The 18,849-nt window shown below is 35.1% G+C and overlaps 3 protein-coding genes across 3 annotated transcripts in view; 1 reads left to right on the top strand and 2 right to left on the bottom strand.

Moving 5' to 3' along the window:
• Positions 1 to 18,849, bottom strand: part of LOC130648081 (dual specificity tyrosine-phosphorylation-regulated kinase 4-like) — a 70,047-nt gene that overhangs the window by 17,462 nt on the left and 33,736 nt on the right. The window lies entirely within an intron of this gene.
• LOC130648083 (E3 ubiquitin-protein ligase RNF19A-like) lies at positions 6,876 to 11,487 on the bottom strand. Its single transcript, XM_057454103.1, has 4 exons — positions 10,269 to 11,487; positions 9,975 to 10,137; positions 9,082 to 9,469; positions 6,876 to 8,924 (listed from the first exon to the last, which is right to left on the bottom strand). The coding sequence occupies exons 1-4, from the start codon at positions 11,084 to 11,086 to the stop codon at positions 8,488 to 8,490; spliced, it is 1,806 nt and encodes a 601-aa protein (XP_057310086.1). The 5' UTR covers positions 11,087 to 11,487; the 3' UTR covers positions 6,876 to 8,487.
• The window catches only part of LOC130648079 (replication factor C subunit 1-like), a 29,871-nt gene continuing 26,716 nt past the window's right edge, over positions 15,695 to 18,849 (top strand). The window contains exons 1-2 of the mRNA XM_057454098.1: positions 15,695 to 15,781; positions 16,735 to 16,815. Of these exons, the coding sequence (XP_057310081.1) occupies positions 15,779 to 15,781; positions 16,735 to 16,815 (84 nt within the window). The 5' untranslated portion in view covers positions 15,695 to 15,778. The remainder of the gene's footprint in view (positions 15,782 to 16,734; positions 16,816 to 18,849) is intronic.

The raw sequence follows: 18,849 nt of genomic DNA on the forward strand, positions 1-18,849 counted from the left end.
TTGGTAAAAATGATGGTTTAGCAACTGAAAGACACGCTGAACATTAAAATAGCGAAAAACAAAGAGATATGGGAACAACTTATAAAATAGACCTGTCTCATATTATGCGCTGATTGCTTGAGCACGTTGCGGCGCAAAATGACGGCCGCCCGAGAATAAAAACACACATTTAATCAATTTCAGCGGATTTGCTTTAGTTTTTCAAAATTATTGAAGCCGTTGGCCGGCGATGGTGTGCATCACCAAAACTGTAGAGGTTTGACAAATTGTTTACCAAATCTTACGGCTTTATTTTCGGGAGAGAAAAACTCAATTTTATCTCTCTCAGAGACACATATTGTACACGAAAGCGATAGCTTGTTTTGTATTCCGAGGTTCCAGTTTGTAGAAAAGAGACGAAAAACTGGCCTAGGAGGAGGTGTTGCTATATACGTTTCGGAGAATATAAACTGGAAACGACGAGAAGACCTTGAATGTGAATTTTTAGAAAACATTTGGATCGAAATATGCCCGGAAAAAGCGAAACATTATCTAATCTGCTGTATGTACCGACCCCCTCAATGCAGGCTTGAGACCGTTAACGACCTATAGCTAAAAATTATCATTATGGGCGACTTTAATGTTAACTATAAAAATAAAAATGATCATTCAGAATTTAAAGAGCTAATGGCTGTCCAGGGATTTAACTAGTTGGTAACAGCGGCTACGAGAACAACAAGAAAATCAAGCACCCTTATAGATTTGATTTCTCGCTAATTCGTTCTACAAAAGTTATACACTTGAGTATTGGCGATCACGATTGCGTCGCTTGCGTTCGAAGACACACTGGTCAAGAACTTCCACCAAAAGTAATTACTTGTCGTTATCTATATTATAATGCCCGTATGTATACGTCTGTCCGTCCGTCCGTCTGTCTGTCACGCAAAATGGTAGCTTAGCTGCGCAATAGCGAGAAGCACGCAATGTGGTATAAAAAGGACAGGCGAGCCCGTGGATTTTTCACGGGCTAACGACTAGTTATACCAACTACAACAGGGGCGGATCCAGTGTACGTCAGCGCCGTCACGCGAGAAACTAAGAATCGTAAAAAATAATAGGGTACTGTGATCCTGCAGTCCCTGCGACCGTTGACCTTTATTTTACGGACCTTTCTCTTGTGTGACTGATTTGATGGATACGGCAAAAAGCGATTGACATCCGAAGAATTTTCATGCAATGTGATTGGCTTGGCGGCCGAAATAAGGTATTCTGATTGGTTAACAAAAAACTGACGACTTTGACCCATATTTACGGCATTCGAAATGTGACACAGCATGTATTTTTCAATAATCATTGAATTTCTTTGTAACCGATGCCGTGTAATTTGAATTTCGGACCAAACGAAAGCAATTAGGAGGGTTTTTTCGGACCAAACGAAAGCAATCAATGACTTTTCGGACCAAATGAAAGCAATCAAAAGCTTTTCGGACCAAACAAAAGCATGCAACACTGTATGGTGACTCACCATGTGTGCTGCAATGAGATGCAATAAGTGTGCAAGAAAGATACGTAAAGTTATTACATTAAATCAAGTCTTTATGTCAAAAATATAATTACAGTTGCGTAACTATAGATATTAAAACATATGTAGCTAGCTAGCTAGCTAGCTAGAAATTTCAATGCAGAGTGGGTTATTTTTAAAGTTGTTGTTGTTGACCAAAAACTTGAAGAGTTCTGCAATTGCTTTATGTTAAGAAGATAATGCTTTATCATTCTTGTTATCTTAAACACTTCACGAAATAGGCCCAGAGCACACGTAGACTGATAATAATTTCCTGCAGATGTTAATAGCTTACTACTAGGATATTTCATCTGAGGAATTTTGATATTAGTACAAGTCTGTGAATTTTTTTAAAAAAATTAATAATTCCTAACCAATTAGTCAAAGTGGCAATTTTATGTGGGTAGTATAAAGAAGCATACTTTTCGGTAATAGTAAAAGTCCAATAACTTGTGCAAAAATTAAAACAATGGCTAAAAGCTTCATATGGTATAGTTTTAGACCAGATCGATGAAAGAGAGCCCAATATACATTGACCTATCATTGCAGTTCTTAAGTTTTTTAATTTAGGAATTTTCGGGGACGCCAATAAGGCATTTTTTACAGCATATCTGTTTTAACATAGATACAAGTACAAAAACCATTAAAAGTAATTTTTCTGGTTGAACTAAGTCAGATAAGAATTGATAAAACTAGTTTAACCCTATTTGGTCCGGGGTTTTTCGAACATACTATGACCGGGGGGGGGGGGCGGATTCCGCCCCCCCCCCTCAATAACTTTTCATAGGGTTGTTCAAATTGAATCAAACTTGGCACACTTATAGTACGTCATAAAAGGAACAAAATGGCGCAAAAAAAAATTTGCTTGCGTCAGCACATTTTCTGTGACGTCATCAAAGGCTTGAAAATTGTTAAAAATGCCACTATCACTACGGTTTAAGTGATAAAATTTTGTTTGTCCTTTATTTATTATGTTATCAATTGAATAATATTTGAGCAAACGCATTTTGCAGAATAGGCAGTGACCAACCAAAAGGGTGCTTATATGTTTTATTCTGTAGTGCTACATCCAACATGTTGTATAATACAGAAGTTAGTTTCGACAATTTACTTATTTCCTGGGATAATTATTTTTAGCTCTTAAAGTCAATGGAGATTTGTTTGTATGTACAGCTACATGTCCTACCTACATGTTGGTGACATTACACAGGTTGACGTGCTGCAACATTCCATCATTAGGGTTTTTCCTTTACCCTGAGGTATATATATAGTAAGAATTCTGTTTTACTTTCTTGCTAAGAAGAACATCAAGGTAAGTCATTTATGTATTCCATCTTACATATGATGATGACGCTTTGTACAATTGAACTGGTGTAACACAATATAATTTGTGGGGAATGAAGCTGTTTTTACTTGTACTATCAGACTTAATTTAGTTTGTTTTGGTAGACTAGTTGCGATAGCATGGTTAGTACTCTGAACACAGAGAATTTTTGCCACCTTTCGCCAAATACTTTAATTTCCCAGTGGTAAGAAAAATTATGCTGTGCCTCCAGACTTTACAGATACATCAAAAACCAAAAACCAAATTTCGTATTTTCTTAACTGTGGTGCAAAGTTGAACCTGTATTTACATCATTAAATGCTAAAAATACTTATGCTCAAGCTCATATTCTGTTTTGTCTGCAAGGTGTTGATGAAGGATGTGATAATAATTTTAAAGCCAACCATTTTTGTAATTCTGGTTAAAACAATTCAGCTTCCCCTAGTTAAGCCTACTTTAGGATATAGCAAATTTTGGAAAATTATGAAAAGCATTTTTCCAACAAAAGGGAAGTCGGAAAACAATGGCACATGTACATCGGCTGCAGAAAGCTGGTAGTTTTTGTTCATATTTTTCCACATGTGCAAATAAACTTAAATCTGTTGCACTGCCAATGAAGGAATTTATATGGGGTAAGCCAAGTGAAGTGACTGAAAATACGAATTCCGGTTTTGCGTTCACTTACGTTTCAAATGTATTTGTTGAAAGTCAGCTGAAAAAGTTGCAGCGCAAGAGAGCTACAGGTTATAACCAAGTACCATCAGGATTTTTGAAAGACGGAGCCACAGCCATATCAAGTCCCTTATCGTTCATCATCAACTTGTCGCTAAAAACAGCCAACATACCAACTGAATGGAAGTTGGCGAAAAGTCATCCCACTCCACAAGGGCGGGAAAATGGACGAAATGTCAGACTATCGACCGATCTCCATCCTACCGGTCATATCTAAAATAATGATGAGAGCTGTTTATGTTCAACTTGTGAACTATCTTAAAGAAAATGAAATTTTAACACCCAGCAAATACGGATACAGGAAAAAACGATCTACCGAATTAGCCACACTCTATCTGACAGAGGAAATCAGGAAGGAGATGGACAAAGGGAATTTAATGGTGCGCTTTACGTTGACCTGTCGAAGGCTTTCGATACTTTAAGCCACTCCATTTTTCTGTCAAAACTAAGAAGTTATGGAGTCAAAGATTTGTCACTAAACTGGTTCGCAGACTACTTGTTTAACCGCGCCCAGATTTGTGAAGTAAATGGTAAATAGTCGAAGCCCAACCCCATTGTTTGTGGTGTACCACAGGGGTCCATTCTTTGATCCTGTCTCTTTTTAATCTACTTCAATGATTTCGAAAATTGTTTGAAACATTCTAGAGTACTAAACTTTGCGGACGATACCGTGTTTTACATTGGACAAAAAACAAACTAGCAACTTGAGATCGCCTCCAACGCTGGATTGAAAAACGTAGACAAGTACTTCATTGAAAACGGACTTGTATTAAATCTGAAGGCTGGAAAACCAAATCGATGATATTCGACACTCGCAAAAATTTAAATAAAAACGGATCAACCCTGAACTTGGAAATCAACGGAAAGCTAATTAACACAACCACCGAATATCGGTATCTTTGGACTGTTCTGGACCAGACTTTGTCAATGAACCATCACTTTATAAGTCTTTACAAGAAAATGTCTGCCAAGCTTTGTTTACTACTCTCATTGAAATCTAACTTTACGAACAATGCAATCACTAAAATCTACGTCGGAATGCTGCTGCCAACGCTTCTTTACTGCTGTACTACAAACCTGAATCTTACCAACGGTCAGCAAATTAAGCCTCAATCGCTTGATAGAAGAATTGCGAAGGTGACAGAGAAACGCCAAGTACCTATTATAAATGAAATAAAGAAACATGCTGTCATACTCGTCAGAAAATACTTCGACAAAGCAGTGTGTAGCAATTTTAATGATTTCTTCGAGATAAGATAGCACAGTAAAAACACCCGAAACAAGAATTACTTACTGACAATACCTAGAGTGAGACTTGAAGTTAATAGATCTGGTTTTAAATTTATGGGATCAAAGATTTATAATGACTTACCAATTGAAATTCGAAAATTGGATACTTTACCAAGTTTCGTAAGAAACACTAAAATCTTTTTTAATCTGTAATAAATTATTTTATGCCTTATTGTAAAGCTAGTATTTTTAACTCGTGTTTTTATCTGTTATATAATAATAATATTTTATAATTTTATTTTTCACAGGACATATATTAAGAGCAGTTTTTTAAGCCTCAACTACATCTTTTAACCAAATTTATTGCCAGGATAACTTCGTGTTTACAAGAATTTAACAGGATTGAGAAGGTATCTGTTTTCATTAAGAAAAATACATAAAATCTAAGCTTGTTGTGGTAGCTGATAAACAAATGAGACTTAATTGTAATAACTTTTTCAAAATTTTATTGATAAATGAATAAATTTTTGTATCAAATCTCAGTTTTAAGATTTCAGTGGGTATAAAGTATAAAGCTGTATCCAAATAAAGGTTAGCTAGTCTAAAATATGTTTACATTTAAACGGATCTCGCCCCAGTACTAATTCAAAAAAAAAAATGTTTAGACATGCGCAGTCTGAGTTTCCGAAATATTTCCCGCTGGAAACAACCGTGTTTATAATAGAAGAAGTTGGAACCGACACACAAATCAAGAGAGTATAATCCCGTTCCTGGGTAGGCACTCCGTGTAATAACGGCGTGCAGGAGCCGACAGATCCTAAGGATCCTGAAGACGTTGTTAACTTTTCATCATCAATCACTGCTGCGTAGGTACAGAAAATACATTCAACAATATCAGAAGACATGCTATGACCATCACGGAATTCATATGCTATGACTCATAACATTGAAATATTGTACCCATTAAAATTATATGACTAACTGCTAAGGTACCAGTACGGCTATAACTGTGCTACGCTAAAAAGAAGAACTACCTAAGGCGATCCGATCGGTATGGCAATTTTCTCGATTGTAATGTTGGGAAGAGCATATAGTAATTTTTGAGGATACAACAACAGCGGCAGGGAAAAGCGAATAAGAAAGTATGGTAAAAGGCTTAGGACAATTAGGAGAAGTAACTGACAGTAAAGATTAAAAAATTGAGCACTGTATCAAGCTGGTATATCAATTACTTTAAGAGTTGTAAATGCTGTCTAGAATCGCGTAAACCTTAAGATGCTACATCTGTTACGTTAGTGCAAGCAACACCGCTTTTTTCACTTTGTTTTTCTTCGTGAAAAGTTTATATGCCCTATAAGAGCCAGAAAAATTACACATCAATGAAAGCGTTAAACCTGTCGCTTAACAACCACGACGTATCCTTTTTCACGTCCGTTAAAAAGTCGACAAAGAACTAGACAAACTCACAAAAGCCGATATTATCGAGCAAGCTTTCAAGCCCTTTTGATCCAAAACCATACTGTGTCAGACGAGTTCAAGGTACAAAATTGACGGCAAGCCGACTAGGACATACTATCACATGCAACGTTCAACACTTTAAGTTCTTGTCCAAGCTTAAACCAACCAACTTTGGTCAAGAGGGGGAGGAAGAGGACGATATTGGCACTCCAGGAGAATACGAAACTACTACCAGATCTACGGAGTTATACGTACGAAAATATCCTCAAAGAATTAGAAGAAGACTAGACTATTTTCATGAAAATTTACCTACCTGAACAACAGTAACGGATTTATTGTAAATCTATGTATAAAAAGACAATCTGCAAACTTGTTATGTTTAGTAAAGTGATATCGTAAAGTCATATTGAACTGAAGAGGGGGGGAATGTTGTGTTTGAGGTTATCGAGGCATTAAGTTCAGTTAAAAAACATAAGCGTTTACACGTGTTTTTACTGCAACAGATACTCCAATGGTGTAAAGAAATGGAGGCTTTATGTGAATATGCTACAACATCAGCCTCAAGCCGCAAGAGAAAAGAAGACACTCCCATAATTCGTAAAAATAATTTATTATTAACCCTTCTGTAAGATTTAACGACTACAAAAGCTTCATATACAACTCCTCTACAATAATATTTACAAAAAGAAAATAAGCCTACGCACAAAGCTGCGTTCTTTATTTCGTAACGTCAACCTCAATACCTGGCTTTTCACCTGTTATATACAAGAAAGACGATAAAAAAAGTCAAATAAATTATTCTCGTTCTTGTCGGAATGAAGGAAAAATATCCTGGGAACGAGCTTCACCTCTCATGAGAGATTTTTGTTCGAAAGAATTGTAGCGAATTAGATAGTAGTCACATCCATTTTAACTCAGGATCAAGTATAATTTTCGCGCTGCACCACATTTTACTTATACCGATAGAAAGACTTAATTTCGCGCGTTTGTTAGACTTTTACGCAAGATAATTCAGCGACAACCCTACATTTAAACTCCATGTTAAAATACTTCGTTATCAGTCCCCAATTAGTTAAAAAGCAATATTTAAGAAAAAAGCAAAAAACCCAGGGCATATTTTTGACCCGAGTTATGCTAACAAAGAGCAGGGGAAACATAAAGGCAAGTCTCGCGTGGAATAGTAAGGTAATAGTTATGCTGTAAGAATGAAGTAAAATAAACCCCTTATCATTACGGAGAAACAAAAGTCGCACTTATACAGTTCGACGGTTGTTTTGAAGCTCATTAGGTACTTTTCAATGTTTCAGTTCTACAAAAACTAGGTATGGTGGCTAAACGAGTGACAAGAGCTCAATTACTCGAACCTCTATTGACACTTACCTTTTTTTCTGCTTATTCCTTCACGTAAAGATAAGGAGTACAAACGATCTAAATCATAGGATAATTTCACGTATACTCAATACATTGAGAGAACTGACGGCTAATAGAGAAAAGACTATCAGATTGCTTTAAAGCAATAAGAACATTTATTGGCCGACCAAACCTTCACAAAAAGACCGTCTCTGTTCCCAAGACCAAAACTGATACTCCTGAAAGTCAGTATGTTATTAGGGCTGTGTTTTTAAAGGCTTTGTGTTCGAGGCGTTCAGATAATCAAGATAATGTGGATCAGAAAACAATACAATAAGAAAGCATGTCTAAAAATCATCAAGACAAAGAAATATACCCCTAAGTTTAAGAATATAAAAAATAAAGCAAATAAATAAAGCAAATAAAACAAAAAAACAAAACAAAAGGTTTACAAACAAAATACGCGGAGAGTTTCTTCTCAAGGCTGTTTTTATTAAAGTATTTAAACGTTGCCACACAATATGATAGTCTTTCATTGCATTGGAGATAAATACGTTTTCTTAGTGTTTAATAATTCGTAGAAGATGCGTCCGTCTGCAAACGTGAGGTGCGACCAAGAAGGCCTTAATAAGAAGTGACCTTAAGTAACGAAACAAAAAACAGAAGGGGTAGTTCCTGCCAAAATATCTAACAAAAATTATCAGATCAATCAAGTAGCATAACTTAAGAAAGACAGTCTGCAAATACGTTCAACGCACCACTGTCAAACTTTTAAATACATAATACAGGACGAAGTGGTATCATCAAAAAGGAAAGAAAACAGACAAAACATAAATAAATGCAGACGCACGCTTCATGGCCGTACTTGTGTATTTGAAACTACACTAACAGCGTCAATCGCTGCCGAGCTTTCCTCGGCGATAACTGAAGTGTCTGCTGAATTCCCGTGCGAGTGTTGTGATAAACGACTTGACGACGACGTATTGTCGTTAACTCTGCTCGACGAACACGAGCCTATTGAATGTGTATCATCAGCAAGTTTACGGACACTGCAATTGCTGTTCGTCTCTTCGCAACTAACTTCCGGTAGGCGACTTATATTGCTGTTACTTGCTGATTTCGTATTTACATTGTCTAAACTACTAGTTATGCTAATGGTCGTGCTTCTTGGTGCAGGTATTAAGGACGCGTGGGAGTCAACGTCATGGTCCCGACTTCGAAACGACGTGATAAAAGAACGTCCATCCAAACTTGTGCTGTCGTTGCTTCCGGAAATGCTTGGTTGGTGATCTTTAAAAGAGAGGAAACAGTTAACAGGTGGCACGGGACCACCAGACTTATATTTCTGAGATCAAAAAGAGAATTTAAAACAATAAAAACAAAAGTGGAGCAGAACAATACCATAACACAAGACTAGTAGTATTTAAAAAAACACCCAGCAACATACCTTTGGTTATGGTAGCTTTAACTGTTAGAACGCTACCGCCTTGAGTTAAAACACTGGCTGTATCCAACATGCTGCTGTTACCACTGTTACGCCGCACTGGGCTGCTTTTAACGCTGGCAACGCCAGGAAGTGTGTACGTATCTTCACGTTCGTTAAATTCAAAATTCACGCCATGACCATTTCTAGATTTGGTTACGCCAGTGCAACCGCCACTTCGACAAAGCGACACTGGAACTACGCCATAAACATATCCTAAAGCTATTGGAACGCCCACTCCTACGGTAAGGGCGGCTAAGAACGGTGATACGATGACTGACAACGCCACGCCGCCTGTTATTGCAAGGTTTCTCTTGTGCACATTTTCGGAATAATCAAATCGCTCACGAATCTAAAAACAAACATACAGTAAAGAGAAAAATCTTTTCTTGCAAATGTACTCACAGAGTTGATTGTCTGGTTTAAAATGGGTGCATGTAGACTAGAAACCTTGCTTATACAAAGGCCAGCTTACACACAACTATCATATTGTTAGACGAACACATGCCTCGTGTGTAAAAGCATAAGGATCGAAGTCGAAAGAATTTAAATTTTTTTATAAATAGTACAATTTTTAATTTAGAGTATATTATACTTACTAAACAAAAATAAGTATATATATTCGCTACACTATGGTGTAAATTTAAAATAAATTCACTTCATGTACTGTTTGTTGGTTTATACAAAAAAGTGAATACCAGGTTTTAAATGAACAGTGTTGTGCACATAAAGATATAATAACATATATCTCTATGGTAAATATGATCGCCATAATTCTAATAATTAATGAAAAGCTACCAGTTTTCAATTTCACCTAAAAATGTTCCCTGATCATTTAAAAATAGTTTTAGACCTACCCTTCTGCCAACGTATATTGGAATACCAATCATCATCGCGGGTAGAACAACGCCTGCAGCCAAACCTATTCCCACAGGAGCCCCAATCAGGGTTCCCATTTGCCACATTATTTTCTTTTTGCGACTCCATGGTTTCTTTCCCCAAAATGTACAGCCAGATGGGCTAAATATAAAAAAAGCAATTTTTACAACATAAAAGAGCACAAAATCAAATTCAGTTATTTCATTGTTGATTAAGAAAAAATCTGCAAGTGCTGTTTTACTTTTACAAAAAGGAAACATCTAAAGAAATACCTTAAGTAATGCAAATCTGATATTTCTTTCATACACAACCAACAAAATTCTCCTCCGCATACTGCACAAGTCATGTGATTACACGAACCATCATCCATTTTAATTATAAGGGCCATGCACTTCGGACATGGTTTTATGTCCTCATGCATATTTGAAGATTTTCGATCTGCAGATGACAAGGACCTTATTTCAAATTGATTTTGCATGCGAGCTAAATCACAAGTTGTGTTTGGGTGCCACAACTGCCGACAATGGTAACAAAATTCATAACTACATCCTGGTCTCATGCACTTTAACTGTGGACAACTAGCACAGCCAGAAGCAATAACTGCATATCCACAGTCTGGCGCTGGGCACCATCTAATATCAGGTATTCCAACTAAAGCTCGACGTAAAGTGAACTCTTCATATTTTGCAAACAAATTGTCATCATTAAAAATCATCCTCACATCTGAAGGATGAAACACTTCTGAGCATTCAGGACAAGACACCATAACTCTGCACTCTTTGACAGCTATTACAAGATATTGTTTTAAACAATCTATACAATTCCTATGTTCGCAACTCAACAAAACTGGAAACAACGAAGTATTTTTCCAGGAAAAACAAACGTTGCACATCATTGTATCCTGCTTTGGCTCGCTGGATGACTTGACCTGCTCCTTTTCACATGATTTCGTACTGACTGTGTCAATACTTTCTTTACTTCGATGTCGTTTTGATGAACGAAATATATTTCTAATTGCAAAGTTGCTGTTTTTCCGACTTAATGATCCCGAACTGGGGCTTGTATGTTCAGATACTGTTACTGCCGACATACTCCAAGTCAGATTGTAACATATATATAACGTGTATAGATAAGTCTACAAAATAAAACTACAATAAATCATATTAAAATATGTGAATTAAAAGACTGATAATATACTCTTGTTGATGACATGAATAATATTTCTATTTGTCATTAACTTTAACACATAGCTGAGACATTACATAATCCAATTACCTTGTGGTAAAAGTGTATAATTTGGCACACTTTCAACATTTAAAATAATGTCTGTCATAACACAATAACAACATCAACAACCACAACAAAATTTTATCTTGCTACAGTTATTAACAAAATTCTTTAATCCCTTCTCTGTGATAAGCATCATGCTTTTGTTTTCTTTAAGAAAAAAACAAAACAGCACTTTTTACCCAAAGCAGTGTTTGTTTCAAAACTTTAATTCCATTGTTGCATTATGATCAGTAAGTGTTTAAGTAAAAATGACTAGTTGTTCTAAGAATGTGTCGTAGCACAGACTTTATTCATCAATTCAAATGAAAAAAATCAAATTATATGTATTACATGCCATCAATTAAATCTAATTAAAAAAAAAATAGCTTTTCACAGCTAGAATATTTTAAATTTCAAGGATTTTGATGAGAATTTAAAATGCAAATTTCAAAAACCAACAAAAAACGCTTGCCATGTATTTATCTTTTTATGATTTTCAGACTCTACTAGGAGCTAATGTTAAAAAACAAAAGAATTTCTCTGTTTATTATATACCGATTATCCAGATGTTATATAAATTTACAGGCTTTTTTTGAGAATAGCATGGCTTTTTTTTCTCAAGATTTTGCAGACTTGTGTCTAATAGACAAAATGGAAATCAAGTTAGTATCAAAGTGGTTTAACATAATAAAAATATGGTTCAGGGAGGGGGGGGGCACATTTTAGATGTCAATAATGCTATCATGCATGAAGCAAGTGTGTTTTGATTTGTCTGCTGCTGCATTTTGTCATTACTCTTTCTTGTGAGCAAATTGGCTAAGCATATCAGGGGAGTCCTACAAGTAAATATTGGGGAGAATTGCAGATTTAAGGAGAAAATTTCTAATTTTTAAGGAAAATTAGTTAAAAACAAAGATAAAGAAAGCAGATTTTAAAATATATTTTATGTATATATCAGATGTTTTGGTTACCCTAAGCAGAGAAAATTTGACAATAATTTATTTGGCAATTGGCTGTATAGGTCACTGGCATGGATTAAATTCAATAACTCAAATGTTTTACTAAATACAGCAGGGATTTAATTATATATATTAATAGGCTCATTCTGCATCATCAGTCCATAGCAGGCAAAGTATAGTTCATGTGTTTTATGTATTAGTAAACTTTTCTGACGTTAAGGCACAACATCAATGCTTTGGACTGACATATTGACATTTATCATCATTAGCATTTTTAAGATTAGAGAAGGTATTGCATTGCATTTTTATGTTTGACACTTGATATCTTGAAAATGACTGTGGGTAATTAGGGGCCACTTCAACTAACTCTTTAAATGCCAACAAAATATCTCTCAATGTCATCAAGACAGAATTTATCATCTTTAAGCCTAAAAACAAACCAATCAATTGGACCTTCAACCTTAAAGTTAATGGCAAAAATATCTCCCAAACTACCTGTGTCAAATATCTTGGTCTTCTTCTCGACGACACCTTATCCTGGAAACCTCAAACTAATGATACTGCAAAGAAATTAAGGTCTGCTAATTGTGCTATTGCTAAGCTAAGACACTATATGCCACTGAGAGTAACCATCCAGGTCTATTACTCCCTTTTTTATTCAAATCTTATTTATTGTTGTCAAGCCTGGGGTCAACCTGTCCTATCTTTTATCAACTTGGTCTTAAAATTTTTTTGATATTGTACAAATCTCCAACATTCTCTTTGTTAAATATGTTCTCACTGATTCCACTCCTATAGCTCTAACAGAAACCTAGGATATCAAGATCCATCAACACCATTACAATACCAGGTACAAAACTGCTGGATTGCTTGACCACTTTCTCTCAAACATTTTGGTACCAACTCAATTAGATCTCAATGCACTACTTCCTGGAATAATTTACAAAAAATTACCTCTTTATCCTTTATCACATTGTCAAATTCTGTTATAAAATATAAACTCAACAGATTTTTTCTGGACACATGAAATGACCCTTCAGTCGTGTGTGTGAGTGTTTGTACGTGCTGTGTATGTATGTGTCTGTCAACATGGATTTATATCTTAAAGTGCGTGTGTGTGTCAATTTTCTTCGTCCTATTATTATTATTATTTTTGCCCTTTGGTTTGTATGGGGATAATGGAATAGTATTTTCCCTTCCTATACACTTTACCCTTGTTACTCATTTGGTGTCCTTCACCATTACTATTAGCTTTGGTATGGTATTGGTCCTTAGCCATTGAATATAACTATATGTAACTATTTACATAATGGATTATACCTACTGTAATTTCAACTTTTCTATGGCAAATAAATAAATTGAATTGAATATATAATATGAAATTATCACGTTTCAGAACAGGTGGGTTAATGCCGCTATGGAATAACTTTAAACTCTGATATCTGTGTAACAGTTCATCACATGCACATGATCCTAAAACTTTTTCTGCATACACACTAAGGTCATTAGGAGGTGGTGGAAATGGTTGTGGATGGTCTGCTTATTAAATAATAACAAACTGTCTAGGGAAGAAAAGTGTCGCGCGGCTTAGTGTGTGATATGTGTGGTGTGGGGGTTTAACGTTCAGTTTTAACCACCACGATAAAATATAACATGGTATCCTAATTCAGAAATCCCATATCGAACAACCCTCTTTGACTTGTTTCATAGCAGACAAAACTTTAAATGACTTCACAGAAGAATACTTTTTATTGAATAACTTATAAAAATAATAAATAATGAAAAGATTGCAAGCTCTAAAAAGGTAAGGGGTGGGGGCAAAAGAGAAAAGGGGGTGGATATAAAACATTAGCTAGCTATATAGCTACCTAGCACTATAGCTAGCACCAACTTACCCAAAAAAACTTAGCCATCTAGCTAGCTCTAGCTAGCTACAGACAAAGTTGAAGTAGTGGTAAGACTAATTGGTCAAGGCCTATTTAAAAGGTTTCTTAAGAAGTATCTTGTCTTAAAAATTGACTCTATTTGCTATAATTGCATTAAAAAAGCTTTATACAAAATACCAAGCCCTTTCTTTTTTGTCTTGTTTACAACGATCTCTCTTCCTGTGTTTTCTATTTTTTTCGCATCATTGCAACAACGACCACAACATTTTTCTGCGGCCCTAATAGTTATCAAGCAGCTTTCTAGTTTTGTTGGCTCCCTATCTTTAAAACACTGTTCTGTTTTATATTATGGTGGGTATATAAAGATGGCGTCGTTATGGCGGGAGATGAATTTTGAAAATGAAAGTAATTTTAAGTGTCAATTTTTCTTTCCTGTCCTCCCCCCACGCCACTAAAAAATAATGCGCTACGTAGTAAAATAATGTATCTATTGATGCATAATGGCAACGTAACAAAGTTTAACAAAGATTTTTCTCTATTAAACAAATTTTGCTATATATCGTATGGTAGCCTACTAAAAGCTTGGCTAGTTTAGTTACACGACCGCGCGCTATGCTTTATGGTGCCGTAGATTAGTGGTTCTAGCTCAGGATTCGATTCGCCATGTGAGGAAATTTGGGGAGATGGTGGCACACCTGGGCACACCTAGGCTGTTGAATGTTGCTGGTGGAGGTGGAGCACGGGCCCTAATTGGCTCTCTACATAGCTCAAAATGAGCATTAAGTACTCTATGACTCCCCATCCAGGCAAAAGCCCCCCCCCCTGGAAATAATTGACAGGGTATATCCCTCAATATTTAAGAGGCTAGCTTGTGTAAAATATGCACATCTATATATCTATCTCGCTTATATTGAATAAATTGCAACCAAGGGGAATTGAACCCTCTGGTCTCCTGCACTAAGTCTAGGGTTTTAACCACTAAACTAAGCTTTGGCACCATATATAAAGAAATGATCTGAATGATAAAGAATTTATAAAGAAATGATCATGCAATGACCACTGTATTTAAAATTTCCTATCTGATATAATTTTTGTTAATAAATCCAAATATGGCACTCATTCCCCCCCCCCCCCCCTCCCCCTTCATTTTTTTGGTTTTTCTTTTAAAATTTGTTGATAATGTTAGCTAACCTAGATTCATAATTGAGCTATTTAAATGGTGATAGTCAGCTAGCTAGCTGTTGGAGCACAAATAATGTTCTTTGTTGAATTTTTGTCCCTGGGAAAACCAAGATAGCCAAACAATAATTTTTTGTTAAAAATTTAGATTTATGGATAACTATGATTTCCTCAAGTACACATCACAAATATTTAATCTCCTGAAAATACAAAAAATGATAAATACTGTATCTGATCATAATTTTTCTTTGGTAAACTTTTTTTGAATAAGCATTTATATATAAAACAAAATTAGAAAAGTGTGTGCACATGAACTGAACAGAATGGTCATTACAGATTCTCTCTATAGCAAAAAATATTTATCCTAAAAACGGCTTTATATAGACCTTAATGTATTTCTATATTTTATTTTTAGAAAAAAAATAATGCATAGATACAATACAACACAATAGAAAAACTATAAACTCATGTTTTTGAGTAAATTAAATCATGGTATGTTTTCAATCTATATTATAATACCCGTATACGTCTGTCTGTCTGTCACGCAAAATGGTAGCTTAGCTGCGCAATAGCGAGAAGGACGCAATGCGGTATAAAAAGGACGGGTGAACCCGTGGATTTTTCACGGGCTAACGACTAGTGAAAACAATTGTGATAGTTATTTACATGTATATACTTAATATACTTATTGTATGAAGTGATTTATAGCAGGTGTTAAGTCAAATTTTCTTATTTTGAGTAGAAAGGCAAAAACTTTCTCTGATAAGGCTTTTTGAGAAGCACTCTTCAACTTTGGTTTAATAATTACCGCATTTAATTGTTACATTTTTTAGCTGAAAATAAAACCAAAACTTTCAGTTTTGTGAAAGTTGTGCCAAAATTTATTTATAAAGGAAACCCAAGGTATAAAATGATGACTTATATTATACATAGGCCTTTTTAATAAATACTGCAATTTCAAAGGCCTGTGGGCCCACAGTACTTGATATTGGACTTCTTTTATTTTTTACATATGATCAAGTTTAAAGTTGAGTGTGATTTTTAATATTTTATTTGGTTCAAAAATTGTATATTATAATGTATGTATTAAAACGACTTCTGCTCCGATATTTTTAAAAACACAGAAAACCCTAAATTTTCATAAAAATGATAATAATTTGGGGGAGGGGTATAGGTGAAACTAAATGATGCGGTAATTATTACATAGGAGATTCATTTTTTTTTGGTTGAAGGGGTGGAAATGCTACCACTACTACCAGGAAGACTTTGTCTTTGTGTGGCATGGAGTGGAGGTCACTATAGATGCTAAATTTGATCAGTTTTTAAATGCAGAATTTGATTATACATTTTACAGTTTAACTGCTGCTCTTTTGAGTTGTGCAACTCACTTTTCATGAGATGTGAGGTAGAAGAGTGTGAACTCCAATTGTATTTTTGTTTTATAGAATGACATTCGGAGCTTCTTTGGTGCTCCAAACACCAAGAAGAATAGACCATCTAAAGAGTCAGTGAAGGAAATCTTAAAGGTACGGTTCAATTAAAAATCAATTAGAATTTTGACAAAAAATTCTTATTTGTAACTAATTTCTATAAAAGAAATAAATAATTATTTGTTTTCTTTCCTAACACCAACTGAACAACATCTTATTCTTGTTTACAAAAAAAGCATGTGGTCTCTTGCTTTGATTGTTTATATGGATGGTGGATGATAGGCACTAAAGCGAGGCTGAAATATATGTCGCGTGTGCTGTATTTAACTGGAGCACACCGAAGTGACCAAAATAAATAAAACATGAGCCAGGCTGATATTTTATTATATGTTTAAAAACTTTGGGAATTTTACCCCCTGAATTGTGAAAGACCACTTTTTATGAATTATTCATATGGAATTAAAAAATCGAAGGCAAGATATTTGTCTAGACCTTAAGGTAAGCACACACTGTGCTAATTCTGTACGAACCTAAGTAAGAAGCATTCGCTAATAAAACTTGAAGTTCAATATGACTGTGGCCTTAGGGTTGCATAGTTGTTTCCAGCCTCTCTAAAGACAACCAATCAATAATTAAAAATTAGTTTCCTCTTTACTAGATGTCCTGCCACAGAGAGATTAGACTCAGATCGCACATTCAGTAAAGTTGAGAGGCAGAATAATGTTGTGGTGCGCTGTTGTGTTGCACTAACAACAGGTGAAAAAAACAGGATAAAAAATTTTTTTGGTGCCTAAGGATCTAAAAAGAAAAACCAAAAGTCAGAGAAATATCTGAAAGGAGGAAAGAAATGGATGTTAAGGAGGTGAGTGGGGGCTCCTAAGTATGTTGTTGTTCGAAATCTCTTTGTCATGGAGTGCCACCAAAGATGTCCACAGCGTACTCTTTAATAAAACCACCACTGGGAATTATTCGTGTTCCGTAATACATTTTTTATCTGAAAAATATTACTCAATCACACTCGCATCTAAGATTTACTCATGAAGGAGTAGAAAATTTTATACCTGCAATTGAAAATATTAAATAGAGTCTCTCTTGTGACAGCAAAAACAGTCTACTTCAGAGGGCATCCTCTCACATTTATCGCACAGGCACCATAGACATCCGTAAAACTTTAGGCGAGTAGGAGCAGCAAGGTCTCCAATGTTATGTTAGTCCATGTCTTGAAAAGTCAGAACTAGCTCATCATTCGCTGTTCTTTCCGGCTCGAATTGAAATCCTAGAACCTGCAAATTATTTTCATTCATTGCTATCTTCATAAAGAACTTTTTTAAAGAAAGGAAAAAAATTATAAATAAACATTTAGTCGTTCGATGCTCAAGTCAGGGGGGGGGGGGTTCGCCTAATAAGAAGCCAGGTAACTACGTCACAAGCAGAAGTGTGCTAAATAATGAATTGACCTAGTCCTTTTGCCGCGTTCGAAAGTTCGTGAAGATGGTAGGCGAGTGCAGCAAGATCAAAACAAACAAACGATGGTGCTAAGTATTGGATAAATCTTTGTTGTTTAAGAGTGCAATCTTCGTTGTTTAATATGTTCTTTTTGTTACGCTATAGCTTGAAATCTAAGCCTTTATTTAGACTTTCATTATTTTCTATAATAATAACGCTGATATCAAAAAGAATAGTAAACACAGAAAAGTTTATTTACCTTTTTAGCATGATTTTTTAAATTGCGATTTTTCAGTGATGGTAAATCAAAGTATTTATTCATCACTAGAAGCATTGTTAAAAACTATTTTAAATTTTTTTAAACAAAGTCTTCCGTTTTATTTATTTTAATTTTCCTAAAAATACTATATTTTAATTCAAACTATTGTCTTTGGGATGTAATATCTCAAGAATAATTTATTTTTTGTAGATTAAAAATTGTTTTTAAATAAATAAGTTAGCTTCAGCACAGCAGCACTCTCCCATGCAGACCTTCTGTAGTTTTGTAAAAGAGACTTATAAAAGTAATGATTGTACACAAAAAACCGCTGCGAAAAAGTGTTTTGAGTTTTTAAAATAATGATGGTAATTAATACCTCTAAAAAGGTTTTAAATATTTTTTAATCCCTGTAAATCCCTATCCAA

This window comes from Hydractinia symbiolongicarpus, chromosome 6, assembly GCF_029227915.1.
Source record: "Hydractinia symbiolongicarpus strain clone_291-10 chromosome 6, HSymV2.1, whole genome shotgun sequence".
Taxonomy (NCBI): Eukaryota; Metazoa; Cnidaria; class Hydrozoa; order Anthoathecata; family Hydractiniidae; genus Hydractinia; species Hydractinia symbiolongicarpus.